Genomic DNA, 26,520 nt, shown 5'->3' on the forward strand with positions numbered 1-26,520 from the left:
CTGCCCTTGACGTCTTTGTGAAAGACTTGATCTCCCCTGAAGCAAAACACCGACATTCCTATGTGGGTGCCGGAGGAAATTAGATGAACTTCTGAACATCTTAAAAAAAGGACAGAGGTGGAATCTGTTGCTGGCTCCATGTGGTTGGATCTCACATTGTTCCTTCAGGATATCTCAAGCAACTGAAATTAGTATTAACCAAGGTTTTAAAGTATTCTTTTAATTAACATGTAGAAGGTTTGTATGATTTTTCTACTTTTCCTTCTTCATAATCACTCCTAATTGTCTTCCTCCATCCATCTGTCCCCTCCCTGAAGACCTTTGGCTCCCCTACTTGAGGGTCTGGAAAAAAAGGGGGCCAGGATCAGCACACTCCTGCAGAGTAAGACCAAATTTTGACAGTTCAGAATAAGGGAGTCAAACAGCTTGGCTTTGGCTGCTGCTCTAGCAGTTATCCCTCAACTTCTGGCTGCTTTTATTGGAGTAACTCCACCCATTTAATGAAAAATTAAGTGCTTGGCCTGCCGAGAACAAACACGGAACCAGGCACTCTCCAAGTTCAGTCCTCTGGGGAAATACATAAGGCATCGTAGCAGAGATGAAGGAAACACAAACGATTGCCCAATTATTTAAATTGTCTGTAAGTAGTTTCAGTTTTTGCCCAGACATAACGTAACATAGTGGAGGCAGGTGTTTTCTCAGCAGCCACTGACTAATTGCAGAACAAAGATTAGAGGAAAAAAAAAGAAAGAAAGATGTAAACAGTGCAGTAGCAAGTATATCGCTGTGAATCGGAGCAGAGCAATTTATACTTGCACAGGACGTGTGCTTTGGGGAGAGAGATGCAGCAGCTTTTATGAGACAAAAATAAATAAATTGCATGAATGAGTGTGAAAGGTCATGCCAGTTCTTGCAAAGTGCACTTGGCACGCTGCAGGCAGGTGGTTTGTCTCCCTTTCAGCCTCAGACTCGAGAGGAAAAGCAAGTTTGGCATCTTCTGGGCTGCTTGTCTCCTAAAATCTACAGTACCTCGTGGAAGTGGATTAAGACCCATCACAAGCAGAGAAGATATAAAAATAAGGAAATTGAACAGTTCATAATTCACCACAAAAGACATTTGTAAACAATCCTTAGTTACAAAAGTAAATTTATTATTAGTCCACTTTTACAATTTTTTGTAACTCATTGTAACAAGTTATAAATAACTCCTGGTCACAGTCACCACATCCGGGGATGAGTTTGAAGCTGATGTTGTTTGAGAAGTTACCAAACCAAGTACATTTTACCTGTATGTTTTTGAGAAGCCTGAAGAAAGCCCCAACTGCCTCTACCCTTCCACAGCTGCAGGGCGAGTGGATGCCCTGGACCTAGAGCACCATGGACTGGGGATTTTGCAGCAGCAGCGGTGCGAGCCTGAGCAGTGCACGGACTGGTATCTTCAACTGCTTGAACTTCAGAAGTAACTCTGAGAAGTTTGTGCTTCCTAAAGAAAGGAAAGGAAGACAATGAGCACGTGTTGGTGCAACGGCATGCCCGACCAAAGACCTGTGGAGAGAGGCAGGCAGTGGTCAGGGTGCACCTCTGGAGATGTGCTCACTACCCTTCCTTTCGTTGCAAGTAAATTTTTATATTGAAAGTTTAATAAATCCCACATTCAACTAATGCGGCAGGAACTCCCAAAACAGAGGAGTGTAACAGGTAAAGAGGACACAGGAAACCAGGATTTCCATAAAGGCCTTTTGACCTGAACAAGATACCCAGGAACATGACTGGAAAATGTCCTAGAGGAGACACACTAGCCTGTAGGCTCTGGGTGCCATGGCCTGCACAAGACTCCCAGACTGTACAGAGCCTTCTGCACCAGATACCTCTCACCACTGAGGGGGTAACATTCCTGTCACACCCTTAAGGAAGCCACATAGTTCCTCAAATTGAAGTCCAGATGCATTTCCTTTGCAACCTGAGAAACCTCCATCAAGTGGAGGCAGCCTGGTATATCCCCAGGCTGGGCTGATGGAGGGCAAGGGAAAAGTGAAAGGGTCCAGAATTTCTCTGGATCCCAGCCAGGCTTACTGCTGGAAATCTAGAAGATTGCTCTGACTAGGTAGAGATTTAAAGGATGTTTAGGATACAGCTAGCCCAACAAAATGAACATTTTCCCCTCTACAGCCTATCTTATCTGGTCCTGCTGCTTGTGAGAAAATAATTACCTGCTGCTCAGGAAAAAAGCAAGACATTTTTATACAGACTAATTATGATTTCTTCAGTACTGCATAAACTCAGTACCTTTTATGTCCAGATTTCAGACAATTAATGAAGAACAGAAATGGATGGAGCAGCTTTTAGAGGAAATGCACATTATCACATAGTTGACAGGATGGGCTCCTTTCAGTATGCAAGAACAAACCCAGGCCAATCTTACCTTCCAAGCCTCCAGCTGCCAGCTGACCTGGTGTTGGGACAGAGTGGTAAATAAGGAAGCAAGCCAGCATGCTCAGATGAGATTCCTCGCTGGGCTGCCCACTCAGGTAGGAATGCAGAGACACATCTCCTCCAGCTGCAACACATGAGATACTCCGATTAAATGTAGGGAAGAAACAAATGCAAGACAGAGTCAACCCAGCTCAGCAAGGAGGCTGAGTTGTGTTTATGACTGTAGGATTGAAGTAATCTCTGTACCCTGAAGCCACTTATCCAAAGTGTTATCGATAGTGCACTTCATCACAGGCAGAAATTCAGAGTTCATGAAGAGCCCACGGGTTGGATTCCTGTTCATTCTCTCCTGGTGACTTCTGGAACTAAAGAATTCTAACACCAGCTTGATCTGCCACAGCTCAAACGTCTCAGACATTTCTCCTCTTGCTAGTCTCCTCACAGCCTAGCAGAGGGGAAACACAAAGTCACTGTGAGAATGTGAACTGGAGGAGGAAAGAAACACTTCTATCATAAACATTCATCCAATTAATCCTTAAACTCCCCTTTGCCAAGGGCTGCCCTTCTGAGCACCTACTGGGAAAAACTGCCAGCTAATGTTTTTGGTATCATTTCAGTTCTCATTAGCTTAATTTCCAATTTGCTTTTAAAAATCTTTTCTGTTTCTCTGTAAGCTGGCTAATACATCTCCCGTTCTTCCTTTCTGTCTTCCACAAAAATCACATGGAATGAATAATACTGTTACATCAAAGTGTGGCTTTACAAAAAAAAAAAAAAAGAAGTGTTTACTCCACCTGGTCTATAGCTATGTATGTGGGCAGCATCTCTGGATTTTCTTGGGTAACACATTCATAAAGAATCGAGGAGAAAAGATCCAGGATTTCCTGTTTCTGATAAAAAACACATGTTTAACAAAGCACACATGCTAGACAATTTATTTCTGGGTCTTGCATTGCTCACATTTCCTTCCATTGAAGTTAACTCATGCACTGACATTATGTAAATTAGAGATAGCTAATAATTCTACACAGCTTGCTTTTGTTCTTGGGCTTATTAAAACTAGGCATTATGTGGTTAGATTTTATTCTCTTCCTTAAGTCATTTCATGAAGAGAAACATAGTGTGAAACACCTTAAATCTTCTGCAGTGGCTTCACCTAAGTGCCTCAGAACACTGAAGAAGGCTCTTAGTATTTGCTAAACACATTCTGCAATGCATACAACTCATGTAGACAACTAACAGCAACTGTGATGCAACCAAAGGGAAAAGAAACCAAAAAAAAGTATAGCTCTGTTTGACACCTACGTATCACAAAACATCTCTTGCAATGTTCCTTGTCCCCACTACCTGAAGGGCTGGATTCTGTTCCTCAGATTTTAGTGTAGTTTTTTTCCCTACCTTTTATTCACAGAAGCAAGAAACCATGGTAGTCCACTTCTAGGCATCATACCTGGCCCATGTTCACAGTTGGTTTACAAAAATAATCCGCGAACGAAAACAGAGCTGGATCAGAAGTGAAAGCTGAAATTGCTTCTGGCTAAGAAACAGATAAAAACACACTCTCAAAATGAGCTTTTTGGTTTTACCGCACAAATTCTATAGCAATTGACACCCAGTCCTTCCCTTCCCAGCACACAAGTGAGAAGACTGTAATCTACACAGGGCACATGAAGGGCAAAGGGCTTCTGTCTGCCCACGGCAGCTGTATTCACTCAACTACTCAAGCAGTCACTCTTAGCTCAAGCTCCTCATATGCCCTGTGAAAGCCACCAGACTTCCTTTCCTTCCAGCACAGCCAGTAACTTCAGTACTTGTAATCATGTGGCAGAGCTTGGTGCTGGAAACAACTAACACAGCATGATCTGCTCTGTCCCTCAGCCTTTTGAGAAGCAGCATTTCTGGCAAGAAACCAGCCTGGAGTGATACCTTGAATGTCCGAGCTTCAGAGTTCCGGTGAGTAACGGTCTGTGCCAAGAGACTGCGCCAGCCCATGGGGTCCTCCTTGTAGGAGAGCTGCCCAGCTCTCAGCTTCACATACAAGACACCACCCTTGGAAAGAATTGACCTGAAATAATCACAACAGTCCTTATTTTTAATTGGTACAGGTACACGGTGAGGCAAACCTGTTAAGGAAATGTGCACTCCAACAGCTCATGTAGTAACACCCCTGCTTAAGCACTGTCCCGATGATTTAAACTGCTTGTGTATACATAGAAATCTTGGAATATTCAGGCCAGGCTGCTATCAAACAGTGACGTGATGGCAAGCAATAGTGACAAATAAAGGGACAAGCCCTACTGATATAAAGAATATAACTTCCTGAAGCCACTGCAGGTTCCTGCTAGACTCTTCTAGGATGAGCTCCCCGCACCAAGGAAAACCATGCCAGTTGGTATCCACAGATTTAAAGGTGTGCTGAGATGGGCCTTTCTCCATGTAAAAAAAAACCCATCCCAAACCCCACAAACAACCCCAAAACAAACAAAAAAACCCCAACAACAACCCCCCTGCTATTCCTGACCAAGCCTCCAAACAGAAGCGTGCAGCAGTTCAAAGTTACACTACTGCAAAGCAGCTGCATGTTTACCCCATTTAGAGTATCGGTTGTGTCATTAACCGTAGGCACTGGGCATCCTGAAAATAACCAAATTATCTGTATTGAAACTAACTGCTCAGCATAACAACATACCAGAAATTCACATGCAGTGAGACAGGCAAAACTATTTCTCACACGTGCATTTGTCTCCAGAACGCTGCCAGCCCGGTCTCTGCTATTTTAAAGGGCTGGGGACAAGACCATATGTTCACCGTGGTGACATGAGACCTGACAGATTCAAAGCATCTGGAGCAAGTTCCTCAGTCACCCACGCTGGGTTCTGCTGCAGCAGTACAGGAAGGATCTTCTGGACAAACAAGTGCTCGGGTGTGGTGAAGGTTCAGTCTAGAGGGACAAAGCTGGCTTCTGCCAGGGGAACTGGGATGTGAATTGGGATCTGCCTCCTGAGCTGGGATCTCCACCTCAGTCTTGTCAGTTACCTTTAAAGGCCTGGACCTAATTTAATCTCAACAGTGGCATTTAAAGTAACTAGAACAACCATGTTACTGATGAAAGATGCAGCTGGCTGCATTTATACTCGTGGTGAGAAGTTACACTGCAGGCTGACAGCACAAAGCTGAGAATGATTTTACCCACAGACACTGCATTCCGGTAAGATTTTCTTTCTCACAGTTGCCTGAGGCAGAGTTCAAGTGCAGTAAGCAGGGCTTTGTATACTTCACGTAACAGGAGAAAAATAGCATCTCACAAAGCAGTAACAGCTAACTACTGTATCAACAGTCTGGGAAACATGACATCACACCAACTCAAAACTAAACTAAAACCATGAGTAGGAGATGGTTTCTGGTACTGCTCCATCCCGCTGCCAATCTCTGCGGTTTTTACTATCAGGTTTTCCCCTGCCCTGTTTTTTGCATGAATTATTCACATCAACAGGTGAAACCAACTACGCAGTTTCTTTCTTCACCCTAAAGTGCTGTCAAGTGCACAACAGTGAACTGATCAAAACCAGACTTCTTTCCAAACCATAGGTGTTACAAGAACAGCAGGTTAAAAAAAAAAAAAAAAAAAAAAAAAAAAAAAAAAAAAAAAAAAAAATTACTACAAGGTCATTATTCAGTGAGGCATTATAAAGAATACTTACTTGAGGTGATTCGTTCCCTTGCTTAAATCTATTAATAATTCCCAGTACCGCGGTCCCTTCACTCTGATCTGTCAATATAAGCATTTTTATTACTAGATACAAACAGAGTAATAAAATTAAGTGTTTTCTACATGAGCCTACAGTTCTCACTGGGCCCTTAAAAGGGCATGTGCCCTCTTATGGTGCTACCCACCCTGAAAACTCAGGACGAGCACCTAGCTTTGTCCCTCCTACAGTGAAGCTTTCTGGCACAGGGAACTCCCTGCTACATCAGATCTTGAAAGTGTTATGATCAAGACTGAAGAGAAGAACGTGGCATAATTTAACATGTGCTCCATAGCGACAGAATTGTCTTCAGAGCCACTATTATGGGACAGTGTTGTCCAGAGCCTGGCTAAGGTTGTACAGAGAATGAAAAGTCATTAAGTCTCTGTTTTTGTACTGTTTGTGACACAAACTGGGTGACTAAATTCCTCATTTAAACGGAGGCTTCCTTTACCTGCTTCAGCAACAAGGTCATTATTCAGTGAGGCATTATAAAGAATACTTACTTGAGGTGATTCGTTCCCTTGCTTAAATCTATTAATAATTCCCAGTACCGCGGTCCCTTCACTCTGATCTGTCAATATAAGCATTTTTATTACTAGATACAAACAGAGTAATAAAATTAAGTGTTTTCTACATGAGCCTACAGTTCTCACTGGGCCCTTAAAAGGGCATGTGCCCTCTTATGGTGCTACCCACCCTGAAAACTCAGGACGAGCACCTAGCTTTGTCCCTCCTACAGTGAAGCTTTCTGGCACAGGGAACTCCCTGCTACATCAGATCTTGAAAGTGTTATGATCAAGACTGAAGAGAAGAACGTGGCATAATTTAACATGTGCTCCATAGCGACAGAATTGTCTTCAGAGCCACTATTATGGGACAGTGTTGTCCAGAGCCTGGCTAAGGTTGTACAGAGAATGAAAAGTCATTAAGTCTCTGTTTTTGTACTGTTTGTGACACAAACTGGGTGACTAAATTCCTCATTTAAACGGAGGCTTCCTTTACCTGCTTCAGCAAGTGAAGCTCTGGAAGAAGCGTGGGTGCCATCAGCTCCTCGGTGGCTTCTGCATACCACTGTGTGCCCTTCAAAATGCCACCAGAATTCACATATTAGTAAAGCTCATTTTCATGTGAAAAGAAAGAAAACGTGCATGTCATTTATAAGAACTCGTCAGAATCAGTCAGTTTCTGTTCCTGAATTCTGAGTAATACATGACTTAGCATTGCCTTCAATGTCAGGAAATATAAGCCTAAATTAAAGGTGTATTTCCCATGGATGGAACAACACGTGCAAGTCAAGCACACTTCAACTGAAATCTGAAGGTTTGAGAAATCAGCTATGTTATGAACATGCAGAACTCTGCCAGAACCACAAAGGATCCACGTTACACCTCTTCTCTGAAAGCCCAAGAACTCCTTCTTCAATCTTTTTGTGAGCATCACTGTCTCACGTAAGCCTGTACAAAATAAATCCTGCAGAAAGGATTCTTCCCCAAAGGGCAAGTGACACAAGCACCAAGGACAAACATTAAGTTGCTCGTTTCAGCAGAATTAGGAGAAGGCTTTGTAAAAACACAGATGGTTTCAACCACCTCTGCACCTTTCAAAGTCTCTCCTCTTTAGAAAGAGGACAACATGACCCTGGGACTGTTTGAAGGCTTTGTAGTGCCTTTTACTTGTCCTGTGTTCTGCTCTCAAGGAGACATCAAAGCACACGTACAGGGTGAGTGGGCTGAGCACAGCCCTTCAATCATTTGCGTAGAATCTGGCTCGTCTCTGCCACAACATGAAAGCAAACCCAAGGCTGCTGGCCACAACAATGAAGACCAAGTGCCACAGCAGAGCAGAGTCTCCCACACCTCCTCAAGGCCTCCCGGACACCTCACCTTGTACGTCACCTCTATCAGGGCGTAACAAGGAGTGTTGGAATCCACATCCACAGGTGTCAAGAGCCGTGGCTCTGCTGCCAGCACGTACAAGTGACGCAAAGCCTGAAGGTGGTACCTGGGTGTGGGGAGAAGGAATTCAGCACTGGGCAGTACAGGCAGGGAATAATCCCCAAATTTCAAACTAGACACAATTCGATAACCAGATACAGCTGTGGGTCACAGAATCGTTAAGGTGGGAAAAGACCTCTAAGATCATCGAGTCCTAAACTAATTAAACTAAAGAGAAATTGTAGTACTGTAGTAGGGTTTATATTGCTTTAACATGTTAGCTCTGTTTAGGACTTCATAAATCACAGCTAAAACTGATTAAGAGCCTAAATGGACAGACCTTGCAAAAAAAAGTCTTTTCTGCTGAGGAAAATGGAACTGTCAAATCAAAGGAGCACAATCTAGAGACTCAGAAAAACTGGTCTCATTTCCTCACTGATCAAAGATCTCTACCATAGTCTTAAATCTTCACTTATTTCTTCTATTTTTTACTTTTTTTGAAAACTTAAAAAAAATATTGACAGAGTGTGCAGGTAAAAAACGATCTGCCTCTAGATAACCTCATTCAATAATTAGCTGCTTTAGCTTAAGCAAGTACGAATCCTAGCAAACCCTTACCGGTTGTCTGTGCTGTGAACAGGGAAGTGAGGGTACAAAGCACACAGGAGAGCAGCAATTGAAGAATTTGAAGTGCTCAGTGAGTATCTGTAGAAAAAAAGATTATCAGTTTCCCTGTTCACAGATACTGGCTACTAGCACAGGTGTTCAAAATATAGTGGTGTCCCAGGGAAGGGAAGGATATTAGTGAAGTGCACACAGGCAGTGAATTTACTATAGTAAATTTACTATTTACTGTAGTTACTTGTATTCCTATAGCTGTCAAAATAAACATGCAGCAGCAGGAAATAAATACAAGCCAGAAAGATTCCTGTGGAATCTAAGTAATCTAGAAAACAAAAGGACTTTTGTTTACAATAGAAGATGTCTTTATGCATACTTACGTTATTATAAAAATATCATAAAGAAAATTGCACTCTGCTTCAGATTTTGCAAGAGAGCTGAAAGAAGGAAAAACCTGCCTAGGAAAATGGCAAGTTACCTTCCTCCTCCCAGAAAGAGGAGCCCCAAAGCCATGTGGTGAGCCAGGTGGAACCCGTAGTTCATCTCTCCGCCCGTCTTCTTGTGCATGAAGCGGCAAAGCTGAAGGACTTTGAGGTTTCCAGAGCCAGCCATCACCATGGCAAGAGCCAGCAGTAAGACACTCAAGCATGTTTCAAGATTATAGTGACCTGTCTTCAGGCAGAAGAGGAAAGGCACTATTACACTTCTGTGGTCAAACGCACGCTTCTGGGCAGGCTCGTGTGCCGCTTTCTACCCCTGAGCTCAAAAACCACATTCCACAGAAAGAGGGAGAGTGGAGAACCAGCTAAGTCCTGAACAAAAATGATTCACAGCCTTGCCACGTTCTATAGTTTGTGTTATAGAAAAGTAAAAGGGATGTTTTTGTTTCCATTAAGGTTTTGGTGAGGGTTATCAAAATCTGTTCCACAACAAGGCGTCCTTTTCATTGACACAAAACTAGAGAGAACTTACTATTGAAGCTGTCGGTGCTGACAAACTCTTCAGGAAATCTGTTGCATATTTGTACTGCAAAGAAAATAAATGCTTACTAAATATAGATACAAGAGATAAGTTACAGCTCTATGGAAATGGAAGGAAAAAAGTTAAGCTCTCTTACCAAGCACTTAAATGCTGCCAGATTTTCTGAACCAGCAAATCGAAATCCCAGTGACAAACATGCTCCAGCAATGATGTAGACATGAGCTTGCCTAATAAGCAACATCAACAGGAAATTACTAAATGTTTCTCTTTTCCTCATCTGAATACACATCACAAACTCCTTTATAATTAAAAAAGGGAAAACCGAAAAAAAAAAAGTCTTATCCTTTACAGAAAACAAGGGATAAAATTCCCTAAATAGCAAGGGAGACTTTTTTTTTGCATATTGGTATCTCTACAAAGAGCTCAGATGTGTTTTTTAGGAGTAGAATTTTTTTACATGTGACTTACGCCAGTGTTTCTAAACTCAGGTCTTCAGATGAAGGCAGTTCTGTTGCCTGAAGAGATATACTGTTCTCTCTTATGATCTACAAAAAGCGTAAGAGTGAGAAAAATTAATCCAGTGGAAACTGATCAATTAACTGAAATTCTGGGGATCAAGGGATTCGTAAATAACACAAAATAGTTCTGTTCCACAGGCATGTAAAAGCTGTTTTTTCTTCCACAGGCTATTGAGCTAAGGTACTTCTGATCCAATAGGGACACGCTTCGATGTTCCCAGATCTGGGCCCTTAAAGATTTCTAAAACAATGGCAAGATTGTGAAAGGTGCATGATCTACTGTCTTGAATAGTTGCATCCCAGGGAAGTGATGGGTCACCATCCCTGAAGGTGTTCAAAGAACACGTAGAGGTGGCACTTCGTATCATGATTTAGTTGGCATGGTGGTGCTGGGTTAACGATTGGACTTGATGTTTAAGAGGTCTTTTCCAACCTTAATTAACCTTAAAAATGATTCTATGATCCCTTCTCAATCCTCTTCTCTCTAGTATGATGGGATGAGAGTCCCCAGTGCTTCAGTAATGGTCCAGGAATCCTACATAACCCTCATCTCTGTCATGTGAACATGATTATTGTACGTTTTCTTGAGCAGCTCTAAGGAAACATTCCCACGCAGAACAATCCTGTGAGATGTGAAACTGGGAAATAAGCACATTAAGTGTAAATACCTACTTGAGGCACGTTGCTATTAACCCACTTGGAATTGGGCAAGATGTCATCCCACAAAATCAGGCATCGAGCCAAGGTCTAGAAAAGAAAGAAAGCCAAAACATAAGGAAGAAAAAACCCAGGACAAGTACCAACGGCATTTTTAAAAAATTTACTAAACACATCCAGAAATGCAGACTACCCACAAGAAGCTTTTTCACTCTTTCTCAGCTTTCCTATCAGAAATGAAAAAATAGCAAATTCTGCTTGCAGAAAAGAGATCTATAGAATAAATCCCTGCAAGGTCTGTATCCTTAGCTAGTAAACAGAGATGAAAACTCACTATGTATTTATAACAGATGCTAAAGTCTAACTTATTTTTTGATCTGTGAAAATAATTTGGAAAATGTGACAAAAAATGCCCTCAACATTTAACTTAATGTTCCACGTAAAAAGTATCATTCCAATATTCCTCACAAAATTCTGTCTCTAGCACTGTATGACATCCAAGCTGCCTTACTATGAGCAGGTATTGCTTGAGGGTATGAGTTTGGCTGGCAAGCAAGAGGGTTACCAGCTGTCTAAAGGATTCTGCATGATAAGCATGTGGGCTGGATTAAAAATTAAGATAATAAGAAACCCCACATAAAAACATGAGGCATTTTTTGTATCGTTAAGTAGACTGAGAAATGAAAGAAAAGAGACTCTTACCCTCAGTAAAAGGAACTCTGGTTTTACAAAGTCCAGCAAATACATGGTATCTGGTGCTTTAAGCCAGTCAGCAATGGACCTGTGGAGTACAGCAGAGGAACAGAGTTTCCAAATTTTATTTCAGCAATGCACAAAACTGAAAACAGAGCCAACATGATGGCAGTTTAAACTGCTATCACAAGTCACTGTGAAACATCTGAGCAATCCCAAAGTTAATAATACCTGTTATTAGTCTTTAGGTAGATCATAGCAAGTGCCAGTGTGGCACCTGGGCAAGTAACATCCACATTGATGGTGTCTCCCTCCTGTGAAAACACAAAGTATGCTCAGAACAACTGCCTAGGAAGGCAGCAGTCTGCCAGCATTCAGGGTCACTCCAGATGCACCACCCAGACTTTCAACTATTGCTCTTTTCAGCTTACAATGAGCCAAATCATCAGCATGTACCTTGATTTGATAACTGGGAGACTTGTGCTTTTCTCTGTGCATCCCTGCTTGGAAACGCCTGTGACCTCCCACCATGTACTGGTAGAGCTGCTCAGGCACGTTGAGGTCCAACATGCCAATCAAATTGCTGCCATGCTGAGGAATGAAGTGGAGAAGAATCAACATGGAAGTGCCTTCCCATACACACAAAAAAAAAAGCTTTTGGCTGAATGGCAGTTGGGAGTCAAGGATGAAACAGCTTATATTACTCCACCAATATATAATGATGCTTCTACTAATTGCAGCTGAAACAAGAGAGGCACCTACCCCGAGGCAAACCATGCCTAACGCTAGCCCAGATGCAAGCGAATAGGACTCTCTGTCTGTGCAGTACTCCATTTCTGGGCCAGGGGGACGTCCTGGAGAACAGAAAACAGGGATTTATCTTACAAAATCTCAGCTAAGTAAATGTTGTTTAATTAAGCACTAAATTCCTAATGAAATGAGGAAAAAAAATCCCACATCTGTCCCTTCTCAAGAAAGTTCGCAGTGGAATTACAAACATTTGTCACTTAACCCATCACCAAATGGCAAACCCCTCCAGGAGCAGCATATATTCACCCTTAAAATTTATCCCATTACCTACTTAATAATCCATACAGTTTCTTTTTTAACTAAAGTTACATATAAATATGGATAAGAACATAACTGTTACCAATAAAATAATAAGAATTATGCACAGAATGAGGACACAGATCAGAAATCTACTGTTCAGAATCAGCTCTTGAAGACTACTGTTTGCAAAGTCCTAAAATATGGAACAGAAGAATTTAGGACACAATGGCAGCACTTCCACCAACCTAGTGAGCCAGAAAGACTGGAACTAGATGATCTTTAAGGTCCCTTCCAACCCAAGTCGTTCTACGATTCTATGAAAGCATTTTTTACCCTCTAGTGCCTCCATCTCTGTTTTCTACAGTGGCAGCACCTTGTGGACAGACATGAGAAACAACAAACATCTGGGGAGCATGCAGCATGCAACAGATCAGCTTAAAGCTGTTGATGGTCAGGATCTCTGCAGATATGGCATCCAGGTCAGGAGGAATGTGTAGTTACTGCAGTCCTTTCACCAACTAGCTGGAGACCCTAGAAACCCCATACTAGTTTACTCAGAAAAAAATTTGAGCTGGAAAAATCTATCTAGGTCCAGCACTGATGCTGTTATGTTTCTTCTTCTAGATTCAGTGACTGTTCTATGCTATGCAAACACACAGTTCTCAGCAGCTTCTGTTCCTCCAAAACCAGAAGATGGCCTTTGGAAAACGAGAGGCGAGTATTATGGTGGCAGATGCATAGCTAAAAACATTAAAATTCTCAGCTGCCTGATGCATTGTGCAAATAATTCACACCTTGCAATCCTATCAGTCCTCATCTCATTTTGTCAGGCTGACACCTACCAATTTCTGCCAGCAGAACCTCAGCCGTGTGCCTGTGAGCAGTGCCTTGATAGACAAGGCCAATTCCTATTACAGCAGCCACCTGGACGTTGTGGGGGACATCCAGCTCTGTGGAAGTTGGTGGCAGGAGGGCAGGTATGTGGATGCTCAGGAGGCGTGTTATGGCCATATCCATTGTGCCCAGCTTGGCAGCAGAAACACCAAGCAACAGCCCGATGCTTGTCATCTCATGGCCCTGAGGAAGGAAACAAATGCCAGCGACCAAAGCAAGCAGATGAGTTCAGAAAAGGAAAAAGACTTGTCCCAGAGTTTCCACACTGAGCTGTGCACAACATGGAAGGATTTAGTGATGTAACTGCTGAAAAATCTTTTAAAGAGGAAATTAAGCCCTGCACTAACATTCATGAAGCAACTCTGATATTTTCCTGCACCAGAAAACTGCTGACTCAGTGTTTCAAAGAAATCCATTTACTTTTCTACCTTATTTTGTTTAAAGAATTTGAGTCCTGCAGGTATTTTTCTGTGTTGCTCCCAAAATCAGGCCTCACCTTTGTCAAGTAGTCGTGTATATTGAGTGTGGCAAGTTTTGTGAGATGCCCGTTGAGACCCAGAGCCATGAGAAAGCCTGCGTATTCATTTGCTAGCTCAGCAATTTTGGGCTTGTTGTAGACAATCCAAGCAGAGTCTATCTGTGAGGCAGGCGCGATCTTCAGCCCAGCAGCCACCCCATTGTGAAAGCTGGCCCAGCAAGCCATGTTAGGAGGCACGTCGATGTTCCCACTGTTCAGATCAACAGTGGTGTTCCTAGGAGGAGCACGGCCTGTCCAGGACAAAAACATTAAAAGCAATTAGGTGAATGTAATCTGCTTCCAGAACAACTCTCATCTTAGCAGGGTAACAAGCAAACAAACTGACACTTCCCATCTGAAGACAGCTTTGGGTGTCTCCAGGCATGTGAGAAGACAGAAGCACAGCACAGCAGATAAAGCAGCAACAAGGACTTTACAGGATCTGTGTCCCATGTGACACCAACACTGATCAGCTGTACACCCTTAGTCAATTTATTTCACTTCTCAAAAAGTACCTGACAAGTTTTTCACACTAGATAATAACATTGGCTCAAACTAGGTGACAGAGGCAAAACAAGAAGAGCCACTTTTTCAGAAGACCCACACTTAAGGCATGGAACTCTCTGAAGAGAGACACAGAAGATGCTATAAGAATTACAAGAGGTTCAGAAAGAAATGGGATACTGACTGAAAGAAACTGACCAACGTACCAGTTAAATTCAGCTTAGGAATAGGCAACTGCTCTGTTGGAACAGGGTGATACGAGAACAAAGTGAACATCCCTCGTCCAACAGGGAGTGCCATGGTTCGCTGGCACAGCTGTAACAGCCTGGTGGGAAGATGACAGAAAAAACAAGCCAGTTGTTTTAATACAGAAAATTCTTCCAAATATAAAATGAACCTATGGACAAGAGGCACTGGATGAGCCATTTTTTGATAGCATATTGTCTTTCCTTTTTTTTTTTTTTTTTATTGTGCTAAACTTGGGAACCACATCTTTGGTCCTTACAAGATTAAACTCAAAGATACACTTCAGCTGACATCATGTTGAAACTCGTCTCTGTTCTTCCCTTCAAGACTAGGTGCTAGTTAAAGAAACCTGTGCTGCGGACAATTTAGCAGCCGCATCAGAAACAAGGTGAAAGGAGAAAGCAAAGCAAAGCTGATTTCTCTATGGGACCTTGCTATGACTAGTGATCACCTCGTAATAACCTGCGTGCAGAATTAATAGTGCACTTCCAAGAATGCTGACCACAATTCTCTATGATTTAGTCTGGAAACACTTTGATTACTCAGCTTGTTAGGTCAGACAATAATTTTATGCGTTCCTTTAGCTTCCTACTTCTGTAGAGCGTTTTACATGTTAATGATGTTGCTTTTTTTGGTGTTTTTTTTTCTGTGTGTTTGTTTGTTTTTTTAAGAAGGTACTTTTATGACCCCTAAAGTAAGTGAATAAAGAAACAGGATGGGGACAACGGTGAGGCCAGCAGGCATACAGTGGCTCCAGCTGGAGGTTTCAAGAGAGAGGGATGGAACAGTGAATTGGCTTTCTGTAGAACTAGGTCCTTTGGTCAGATCAGCTCTGAACAAAGGGCTCTCTAGTTGTAGGCAAGGGATGGGCAATGCTTTGTTCTCTACAGAGACTTTTTCTCTACAGACTTTTTCACTACAGAGTAGGTCCTGCTTATATTTCCTACCTTTTAACTGAAAAAAAAATAAAAATGATGCTACAATCTGCTTTCAGACCCTAACTGATCTCAGCATACTGTTAGGGGTTCAGACTAAGAGTCCTTCCCATACATTGCTCCAATCTGGAGAGCTCGGCAATTCAAATGCAGCAGTTTTGGTGCATGCTGAGCTGGATTATGTAATCTAACCCTCTTTGGTGTGTCCTTCACTAAGGCTTGCCTCCTTTCATGTTCCATTTGGAGTAAAACATCTCGCACTGTTTGGTCAGACATTCTTATCTTTAAGCTACGTACTCAACGTTCAAACAGTTTTTCACTTGATTGACATGACAATGAAATACAACAGAGACAGTTTTTACCGGTTTTCTTTCTCTTCTATGTATTCATGGTCACTAGCTTCTGGCACCTGCACTACATTGACACGTACAGGACGGGCACTCTGAAGGAGCCTGCGCACTTCTTGCACCCTCAGATCCTCGCTCCAGATGAGTGACATCACTTCCTCGTTCATGTCATTCATCCCATCCTCATCTTCTTCTGATTCAGTTCCAGAGGGAATATCAGAGGACAGCACCGGGCCCACAGACTGCCAGGGAAAGAAAAAGGACAGACGTAATTTTCAGTGGTGCATGTGGATAATTGCTAGCTCTCAGAAAGCTAGAAAATACCAGCATCACAACCTGGATACACTCAGCACTAGAATGGAGTGAGGTTTGTGCAATCACAAATGACAACGTTCACACGCTCCTTACACCTGTTTAGACCACAAGGAGTTCTCAATATTGTAATACACTATTTTTGCACAACCAAACAGGCCAACATGGCATGGGAGGAGGCAACACCTCAAATACATCAAAGATGTAGCAAAGGCTGTTGAAGGACCAACAAACGGGAGCCCAAAGAGGTGAAATTAAATAGTTATCTTTCTTTTGAAACTATTTTTTATCTCAGAGCAGGAGTAGTAAAGGACTTTCCCCTCCTTGCCTATACAACTATGAAAATATAAGTTGTTGTTTTTTAAAAAAAACTTTAGCAGTGAGAAACAGAAAACTAGGTGAGGATTTCAATGTATATTAAAACAGAGGTTAAAATCCAGAAGGCACAGACACAGTCCCCTAGAGACAACCTGCTTTAAAAGAGCCAGTACCTACTGACCCCCAACCCAGTCAGGGCTGCTGTTCTGCATATTCTGCTCAGAAACCTGCGTTGTTTTTCTAACCATTGATGTTTTCAAGAATCAGAGCTTTAATTTGGATTTTCCCCCCCCAACAACTTTGGGAAAACCAAGCTACCTATTAAAATAAACAGTCAGTAAATCCCAAATGTTTGCTGCTGTCAGCCAACCTGGATTTCACCACAGTGCCAGAATGCTTTTTGAACTTGCACACCAGAGCTACATGACCAGAAAAACAATGAAGCACTGCATTGCCTAGAAGCACTGGGCAAAAGCCCTCTTTCTATTGAAGATTTACAAAATCCTCATTTAAGAGAGTCTGTCCTCCCTGTTTATTGACATCACACAAGCAATGGACAGGGCCTGAGGAATGGCCAGGACAGCACATACAAGGAGGCAACAAAGTATGCCTGCCATCTGCTTGGCCTACACTTGCTCCAGACAAGGCAGTCACTCTGCAGGAAGCATTGCCTCATTTTATTTATAAAGAGTTCTGCAGAAATAAGCTTTCCCACAGAATATACAGTTTCCTTATGGCCTGACACTCATCTTCCACAAATTCATTTAAAAATAACAGAGCAAGTGATGACAACTACTGGTATGAAAAATATAGGAAGAAAACACCCCACACCTCTCCCTACATTGGTAATTTTTGCTGCTTTGTACCTCAGATTTTCAGCAAGCTGAAAGCTACAGAATCACAGAGACTAGATCAAACACAGGATCTTCCTAAGGCTCACTGGTAACACATGACAGCAGGAGTGCAAGTAAATTAACAGCTAATGAATGAAAACCAATTTCTTCTGATAAATAGGCACTAAATCTCAGTACATAACTGCACCACCCATATAGCCAGCGTCCGTTTTGAAACAGGAAACTCCACCCTGCCCTCCTGAGAAATGACAAACAATTTGGTGTTTGAAGATCACTTTAACCTTTTAAGGTAATGTATATTCGAGGCATTGTTATAAAGTAAGTGATAAAATCAAATTTATCAGCATTTTAAGTCAGTACTGTTACTGTTGGGAAAAACTTCACCAGCACAAAGTAAAAAGGATTATTCATGAGTGGTGGGACATGGGATTTGAACACGTAGTTTATTTACTTTTCTGCTAAATTCATTTTTTGAGATGTAGTTAGTCATGAATCCCCTCTTATAAAAAACTGGAATAATTTTAATATCACTTCCAAAGCTAAGACTGAAAAAACAATCTTGATCAAGAGGTACTTGAGACTACAAATCCCTCTTCCTGGCTTCTGAAAAGTTTACAGAAAATCTGCTACTATGAAGTGCTTTTATACATGCCACTAGCCAGCTTTCAAGAAGAGTTCTGGCCTCCGCAGAATCCTTCACATAAAAGACACTTAAGTGAGCTACATCATTGGAAGAAAATGTCTAAGAGAAAAACACCACACAAATTTCTTTTTTCATTTTACTTCAGGATACAATTAACTAAACTCCTTGTTGAGGAAAGACAGAGAAATATGAAAATAGTATTTCAGAAAGCAATCCAGTTCTTCCGGAAGAGAGGGAGATGCCAGCCACACCAACCCAAAGAAGGAGCCAGGCTGACAAATATCCCCTTCCTTCTCCCTGTGCCGTTACTGTTTTCATGGCAGAGTCCCTGGATGGGCCCCAAAATCTAACATGTCTCAAAGGTGCAGCCATTTTGGAGAGGAAGATGACTTATAGAGGCAATCAAATTGCTCTGTAAGCAAAACTTTGAGCACCATGCCTAAATTAACTTTAAAATCTGTTTTCTATTGCCAGTTTCCACAGCTATGTACATACTCTTCCTGTGCCGGATGCTGGTTTTTATACTGAAACTCTCATCTGTGTGTAAACCCTGCATTGCCCTCAATCTTGAATTCTGCACCTTACAAGCCCCTCAGCATCAGCAGATGCTGAGGAAGTTTCTGAACAGAGTGCTCTGCCCAAAATCTAGGAATGTGAAATCCGTTTGTGCCCATACTCACAGATTTACCCTTTTGCAGGTTCCCTTCACATGCCTGCTTGGACAGATCCTGGCGCCCGATCAAGAGACAAACTGCTTCTGGCCAGTCTGAGGCCGGCTGCTCTCGGCAGTAATATATCGCGTCTCTGATGGGGAGAGCTACCCCAAAAGGGAGGGACTCCAGATCTCTTAAGGTGAAACCTTAAAATCAGTGAGGGGAAAAAAAATAATAAAGAAAAAAATCAACCTTTTAATCACAATCAGATAAAGTGCACTGCAGGCTATGCCAGCACAAGACTGTTACTTATGATTTTTTTTTTTGCACAACGATAGAAGCTGCTCTTACCAACGTTAGTCATCCAAATAATTAACTTTTCAGCCAGGCTGTAAACAGATGTGCTGTGTCTGAAACTGCATCTGCAAAACAAAGTGGAATAAAGAAGAAGCCAATAACTCAGCAAAAAGTAAAAAACCCTTCAATTTTTGACTAATACTATAAAAAAATCCCATACCGATTGTCATCCTGTTCTTCCTGCTGTTTTCGTTGCCCTAGGAAAGACAGGGCCACATTAATTCCATATTCTCTAAGCAAAAGGTCAGCACATAGCAAGCACAAGACACTAGGAAATACTATGATGGGATCAAAGCATCATTACCTGATGTAATCTTGTACAAATAATGGGAGGCTTCGTCAGACACAGCACTCTCATCACCAAGTATGTACAGAGCCACGCTCTGGATAGGAAAGACACCATAACACAAAGTCACTTAGTGTGCAGCTGTTGCTATATTGCCCAAGAAAACAGGCAGGAAAATCACTTATTTAAGCAGTGGGGTAGGTTTATTATGAAAATATTGTTAGTAGAAGATTGAAACAACTGAAGCAAGTAACAGACTTCTACACTTTATATTTCTATATTGAAGTTTAGAAAAAAAAATCTTAAAACAATTAACTGATTTTTCTCTAATAATGGTTTCAAAGTTAAAAAGGTTTTCTAAACAGAAGAACATGCATTTATACATTTTTCCCATGTTTCTCACATTTAATTTATCTTGCAAAACACACAGATCTTCTACAGACAAGATTTTCCACTCAAGTTTCTTTGAAATCTCGAATACTGGCTACTTTGTGAAAACCCTGAGTGAAAAGCTGCTGCCCATGCAAAGCAGGATCCAGCTTTTGAAACAGCCTCAGTGCTGCTGCTTCAAGCCTCCACTCTCTGAAGCAGAGGACAGGCTGACTCCTGGCTCCTCACAGCAGAGACTTTGCAACTAATCCAGGACGCTGAGGTCAGAGCAGAGTCTCTCATCCCTGCCTTTTCCTTCAGCCACCTCAGGCTCAACACTTCTGCTCCGAACCCTGTATTGGCAGGTTTTCTTTCTAAAAGCTTTGTGAATAAGTGAGCAGGGCTGACCAGGAGATAACATCAGCCCTCAGAACTACTCAAGCGACTAAATATTTATGTTGATACATGCCCAAGCAGAAAATCGGGAAATTCTCACTCACAAAATACAGTTAACTTTAAGTTACATTATTACTCTGCACATGCCACTACTGCAAACCACAAAAAAAAACATAAGCAGTGAAGCATAGGCTACTGAGTCTGCATTCAAGAGCTCTCTCCTTCCCAACCTCAAATACCTCCTCCCACCTGCTAAAACCCATCCCCACCCTTCAGTAATACTAAGGTAATAAAAGAGCAGACGAGGCTCGGAGGGATTTCCCCCTGCGGAGAGGCTGACACCGCACAGTTTGCGATACTGCAGGGATACTCAAGAGGATTTCAAGCAGACAGATGAGGTCTACTTAGCACAGAGCAGTGACGCTCAGAGATGCCCGAGTCTCCAAACAGCACAGCTACAGCAGTTATTTATTACGGGCTCGTTACCTCTCCAGTCTGCCCCCACTGCTGCAGACAGCACAATGAAATCCTCTAGAGTTGACTTCCCACTGGGGATGCTTCACTCCAGGAAACTGAGCAGCTGGGGCAAACCCTGGCCACAGTGCTGCTATGCTGACAGAATAAAACACACTTTTTCTTAACAAAGTACGCACCAGTACTACCAGTTTGCTCCTCTCACAGATTCCTGGTAAGTAAGGATAAGGCTGCACTCCTTCTCCTTTCAGACAGGAACTCAGCCACTGAAAGATACTTGGAGGCTCAGCAGAAAAAAATGAGGGATGGTGCATGAAACCTGTTTGGACTTAATCATATGAACAGCAATGACACTGAGTTCATGGCAAATGCACAGTAATTCTCCACTATTCCAAAGCAAGCCCTACGGTACTTCTTTTAATATAAAAAATATAATATTTTCTCAAAATGTTACACACTTCACCTCCTTGCTGTTAGATGCAAGTTTATAGCTAGACAGTTATGAAAACTTGAGACACCTACCTGTCCTTCAGGATCAAAAAATATCTCAGCCCACAGTGAAAAGGAGCAGGTATAATTAGTAATTCTTAAAAACCTCACTGGAACCCTCTTGTAATTAAAAAACATTAAAATGCTTCAGTGAGGGGACAAACTAACTATAATCTCTTTGCCTCTCCTGTCCACAAACATGAGTAGCAAAGTCTGAGCAACACTATGAGAATTTTTTTTTTGGTCAGGAGAAATAGTACTTTATCTTACATGACTGGGACTTTAGCTGGTAGGACACTAAACAGGTGCACAGATAACATATGGCCTTTTTGTAACTTTCTGTTTTGTGGTTTTAGCTTTGATTTAGTTTTTAGGAACTCTAAATTCAGAGTCTGCCAGCCTAGCAGTATTTTCCACAAGAGAGGCACATGTCACTACCAGGCTTTTTCCACAGTTGCCTAACATTTCTCAGCAAGCCTGAGCAGGGAGTGGGCCAAAATTAAACCACCGTTCCCTCCCAAATCCTTGTTCTGTGGAGTCTCTGTCCCATGAGGCACCAGCTCATGGCTGTGCTATGCCAATTTCAAGAGGCCATTACAAACAAAGGAATAAGGTAACCTCAGCAGTAGCAGAGCAGTTTTGCATATTGGGGTTAAGGCCAGCTTTGAAGGGGACAGTTACTAACATGCCCAGTATTAAGAGATAAATTACACGTTATTATCACTGATTATTCATCTTATTCACAAAGCTTTAAACTCACCTTGATCAATTACACAAGTCTGCCTGGAGGTTTTTACAAGGGCTGGATAGTCTCTGTAGTAATAATCTATGTAAGCTTCAAGTTTTAAGTCCCTTGAATGAGAGAGAGGTGAAACATATTAGAGGGGGAAAAAACAACAACACTCCATGTTCCTGGATTTCAGTGACATTTTCTGTTGAGTTTTTTTTGTTTGTATATGCAGAAGATACAAAGGGGCAAGTTCTGACTAAGACAGCTCACAAGCACTGTCCATTCCCTAAGCAGTGAATACACATTTAATTATCCCCAATGCATTTCTCTTCAGCTGTTGTTATATTTTGTCCCACACCTCCCCTGCTGCCTGAGGTCTGACCACTGTTTCCCCCAATTTCCAGTTGTCAAAGCTATATAACCTGCTGTGGAGATGCCACAACAAACAAGAGTATCTGACACATCTCATGAACTGAGCTGTGAAAACATAGTAGAAAAAAGCATGAGCTGCAGTATCTAAGATCAGTGAAACACACCAATGTCGGGATGTAGCTAGAACCATATAAGAAATTCACTACAGCAAATACATAAGGTTTTAAACATTAATTAATTTTCTTCAAACACATAAACAGTCTGTTACACTTTGGGCAATCCTCAAATTCCCCATAAAAATAACAGACGCCCATCATCAAGAGACTGTAGGACTTGGAATATCTGCAATCTGTCAGTGGGGTGTACCTGGCCAGCTGAACCAGAAGGACAACAAGTGAACGAATTCCTTCTCCCATCAGACTATTCAGTTTGAGCTCCTCATAGATGAGATGAAGAACAAAGAAAATGGCAGGAATATGAGTGAAAAGAAGGGTTGAGGAATCCAGGCTAAGGCTCTGTAAAAAGTCATCCTTCAGAGGGGAAACTTCCAGAGGGTCCAGTCTCAAAGCTTTGGCAACAGGATGAGACTCAAAATTCCTATGGTAATCAGAGCTCAAGAGATATTCCCAGTCCTGGACCAAACAAAGAGAGGTAGAGGTTCCAGAGTGAACATCACTTTCCAGCAAGGGAACTCCAAAGCACTGTTACACAGGAGGCTTTTCCCCCATAAACCAACACAAATGTGACTGTTTTATGGTAAATGTGCTGCACAAACCCTGCAAGCCACAGAAATGCAATTAAGCTTCATATTTTTTTTGTATATAATTTCATGCTTCTGACTTGCTAAAGGTGCTGAGTAGCTATGAAAGTGCAGAGAGCTTCATTTTAAAGGGATGAAGCATCTAGGAAAGAACAGACATTGTCAGAAGACTGCCTGGGATGGCTTTGCAATCCATACTAAATTTGTTCCCAAGTCCATCCTACTTCTCTGGCAGTGAGAACCCTGGCAACCAAGGTAACATAATGCAGACACTGCACAGAGGAAAATAACTTTTCTTCCCCAAAGGCTTGTAGTCTCAGACGAGCTCAAATAAAATGCAATACTCAGAGGGTGTCTCCTCTGGTTTGCCTTTTAAAAAACCAAAACGACAAACCCACCCCTCCCAGAGCTCTTGTTTGTAAAAGAGAAACATTTCTTACTTCATCTGATCCTGTTTCTGATGGCCTAGCCTTCTTTGGAGCAATAACTGGTGAAAGTGATCCTTCCAAATCAAGCTGCAAGGAATAAAAAGATCAGAAATAGCTCAGTATTGGAATTCTCAAGGTTGCACAAGTGGATTACCTACCATAACAGCTGAATTCAAACTAAGCATTACAAGATATTGCTTTAGGTACTTTTATATCTTTTGCTTTCATATAAAACATGTACTGCAATTTGATAGGTTTTTTTTCCCACACACAGCTAGTAAATGTAGTGTATGATGCATGATTTCACAGTGTTTCTAGACACAGCTAGTAAATATAGTGTATGGTGCATGATTTCACAGTGTGACTGCCTAACATCTGGTATTTACTAGGAGAGAGGAAATACTGCCAATGAGCTAATGTTCATGATATACACTGTAATGGCTTTCACTTCAGTTGTACACATATCCTTGCTGGTTTGTTTTTATCCTAAATACTGCAATTACACTTGCTAGCAGAAAACTCACTTAGAGAAACTCCAAATAAATACAGAACTGGAAAAAACAGAACCTTAAATGTTGCAATTAAAAAACTACATGGAAAATCCACTTTAGGAAACAAGAATCTGAGTTGTGATTTGTGATTCTAGCAAAAATGGGCTTAATATGGATTAGGTGAATCAAATCTTTAATGCATCAGTGTTAGTTGTGGACTATTTTTATTTGACCAAGATGGTGGTAAATACTTTATAGATTTATTTCATTATAAATACAGACTAAAATGTATAATGCCTACAATTCAGCTACACAGAACTGATATGATGGCATCTTGCCAAAATACAATCAATTTACAAAATACAATCTATTTACAAAATACAGTCTATTTCTGACACAATTCTGTCTCTCTAGCCATTTTAAACCTTGAGGAATTATAAGCAGCGTTAACATAAGCTAGAAAAACAAACACATGAGCTTGCTTACGTTACGTGTCCAGCACAGTCTCTCTGTGTTGTAACCCATCATATTCATGAGACATGTTACAAATAAATTCCATTCTGAGTGATAGCTTGGTCCTCCTGGAGCATTATAGGCATTGTACCACTTGACAAGCATCTGTACCGCTACCTCCTTGGGCAGGATAGCTTTGACACCTTGCAGACATCTTTCCACTATTAGAGAAGTGAAAAAAAGGAAAACAAAAATGTAGGTGTGCTTTCCATCTTACCTCCTGGTACTTATCCCTGTCAGTGCTACGAATCTCTACAGTTCTTGGACCTCCTTTTAACTCTCTGGCAACTCTTTCAAGAAAATCACACCACACAACTTCCAACAGCTGTTCCTTTAGTTCAGCTTAAGCACAGCCCCTCTAATTCACTCCCCCTCCAAAAAAAAAGAGGGGGGGAAAAGTTATTTATTGCTCATTATTGAACCCAGCTTCTGTCTGAACTGGCATCTCACCCTCTTCTCAGGCAAGAGCACACACAATAGTAGAGAGCAAAGCAACTAAAGAACAGAGGAAGTTTTAAGAGTGCAGCAGGTGAAGCACTAAAAGCAACAGAGCACACCTAAATAGATGACAGGAGCTCTAGAGGGTAAGTGAACAGAGCTTGGAGTACATTGTACTGAATCACCACAGTCTAAGCAATGCATAAACAATTCTAAAAATTAACCCTTGAAAATTATGAAATACATTTCATGTGACGGATTCTGAATCGTACCTAGTTCTGAAGTGGCAAGTTCAGGAATTGTAATCCGAACCATTGTATTATTGCTGAGTTCCTGAAAAAATAAAAAAAGTTAAGAGGCAAATTACAAAATGTGTAAAGCCAAGGTCCTTTACCATCAACCTAGAGTTCACATATCTGTTAAGCATATTCATATCTCCTGGCTATTTGCTACACTGAAGATTTACAATCTTGGAAACTAGCTCCATGAAAGACTTGAAATAGACCTTGAGCTGAATCAGTTAAGGGAATCAATTAAATTCTGTGACTTCTAGAATATTCTACAGAGAAAAAAATGCAAAGCCACCAATACAGGGGTGATATTTCACTTTTGATCAGGAGCTGCTAATAATGTCTTGCTATGCAGTAGAAGTAAACTTTGCTAATGAGAGGTTAACTGAAATTACAGGATAATACCTACCAGAGTTACTCTGTTGTGGACAGGATCTCTCAGAGCATGAATGAAAGTCCCAAGTTGCTGAAAAGTACAGTCTTCTATGTAAGTTGAGTCATGAAGTCTAGAAGAATCCCTTAGCTCTGGAACTGGTGACAAAAACACACCCTGAAAAGTGGTAAAAAAAAAGCTTAGAATTGCTGAAATAAAAGAATCTGAGCAAAGGACAGCTAAAATTGCTATATTTTATGTACTGGTAAGTATATTGAAAAGAACTACAAATATCTTTCCAATCTATGCCTCAGATGCTTTACAGACATCAAATAAATAAATAGGGCAGCATTTAATAGATCTTTAAACACTGTTTAGTCAGGAACTTTATGGAAGAAAAATAAAACACTCAGCATTTAGGTACCTTGAAAGTTAAAATCAACCAGTCATTTGAAGATGTTACAATGAAAACATCCCAGACAGGACTTCCTCTCTTCTTACCTCTTCTAGGGGCCCCAGATGCTTATTCAGAGGTTTGGATGGAGTGCTGACACTATCCAAGGGAGTGCTTGGCCGAGGCATTTGGTTGGACATTGTCAGGGATGGAGCAGGCAGCCCAGGAATAAAAACTTTCCCCACCTTTTTGTGAACAAGATACAGGAAACAAGGAGTGGGTTTTCACGCCTGTGCTTCCATGAGGTTGTTACCTATACAGACTTTATCAGATTTTAACATCTTAAAGGAAAAGTTTTAAGAAAAGTGTCTATGTACTTAAAGACTCTAAGAAGTAAAGATTACTCCATGTAATTACTTTCTTCATATGATGACACACTGAATAAACTTCCATATATGGTCAGTATTGTACATTATTGCTACAGGTTTGTTCCCGCTTATA

The 26,520-nt window shown here is 41.4% G+C and overlaps 1 protein-coding gene across 1 annotated transcript in view; it reads right to left on the reverse strand.

The window, feature by feature from the left end:
* Window positions 1-1,367: 1,367 nt before the first annotated feature.
* Window positions 1,368-26,520, reverse strand: part of ANAPC1 (anaphase promoting complex subunit 1) — a 31,016-nt gene continuing 5,863 nt past the window's right edge. The window contains exons 12-46 of the mRNA XM_010004686.1: window positions 26,127-26,264; window positions 25,662-25,802; window positions 25,235-25,295; window positions 24,498-24,685; window positions 23,533-23,607; window positions 22,699-22,964; window positions 21,991-22,082; window positions 20,921-21,069; window positions 19,521-19,599; window positions 19,377-19,413; window positions 19,211-19,281; window positions 18,887-19,065; window positions 16,095-16,321; window positions 14,758-14,876; window positions 14,027-14,298; window positions 13,479-13,713; window positions 12,349-12,440; window positions 12,043-12,177; window positions 11,818-11,900; window positions 11,596-11,674; window positions 10,909-10,983; window positions 10,187-10,263; window positions 9,855-9,945; window positions 9,710-9,763; window positions 9,216-9,409; window positions 8,735-8,821; window positions 8,066-8,183; window positions 7,185-7,262; window positions 6,686-6,753; window positions 4,360-4,498; window positions 3,884-3,970; window positions 3,228-3,323; window positions 2,680-2,878; window positions 2,423-2,557; window positions 1,368-1,483 (exon numbers count right to left, since the gene is read on the reverse strand). Of these exons, the coding sequence (XP_010002988.1) occupies window positions 1,368-1,483; window positions 2,423-2,557; window positions 2,680-2,878; window positions 3,228-3,323; window positions 3,884-3,970; window positions 4,360-4,498; window positions 6,686-6,753; window positions 7,185-7,262; window positions 8,066-8,183; window positions 8,735-8,821; window positions 9,216-9,409; window positions 9,710-9,763; window positions 9,855-9,945; window positions 10,187-10,263; window positions 10,909-10,983; window positions 11,596-11,674; window positions 11,818-11,900; window positions 12,043-12,177; window positions 12,349-12,440; window positions 13,479-13,713; window positions 14,027-14,298; window positions 14,758-14,876; window positions 16,095-16,321; window positions 18,887-19,065; window positions 19,211-19,281; window positions 19,377-19,413; window positions 19,521-19,599; window positions 20,921-21,069; window positions 21,991-22,082; window positions 22,699-22,964; window positions 23,533-23,607; window positions 24,498-24,685; window positions 25,235-25,295; window positions 25,662-25,802; window positions 26,127-26,264 (4,332 nt within the window). The remainder of the gene's footprint in view (window positions 1,484-2,422; window positions 2,558-2,679; window positions 2,879-3,227; window positions 3,324-3,883; window positions 3,971-4,359; window positions 4,499-6,685; window positions 6,754-7,184; window positions 7,263-8,065; window positions 8,184-8,734; window positions 8,822-9,215; window positions 9,410-9,709; window positions 9,764-9,854; window positions 9,946-10,186; window positions 10,264-10,908; window positions 10,984-11,595; window positions 11,675-11,817; window positions 11,901-12,042; window positions 12,178-12,348; window positions 12,441-13,478; window positions 13,714-14,026; window positions 14,299-14,757; window positions 14,877-16,094; window positions 16,322-18,886; window positions 19,066-19,210; window positions 19,282-19,376; window positions 19,414-19,520; window positions 19,600-20,920; window positions 21,070-21,990; window positions 22,083-22,698; window positions 22,965-23,532; window positions 23,608-24,497; window positions 24,686-25,234; window positions 25,296-25,661; window positions 25,803-26,126; window positions 26,265-26,520) is intronic.

Source organism: Chaetura pelagica, unplaced genomic scaffold, assembly GCF_000747805.2.
Source record: "Chaetura pelagica isolate M959 unplaced genomic scaffold, ChaPel_1.0 scaffold171, whole genome shotgun sequence".
NCBI lineage: Eukaryota > Metazoa > Chordata > Aves > Apodiformes > Apodidae > Chaetura > Chaetura pelagica.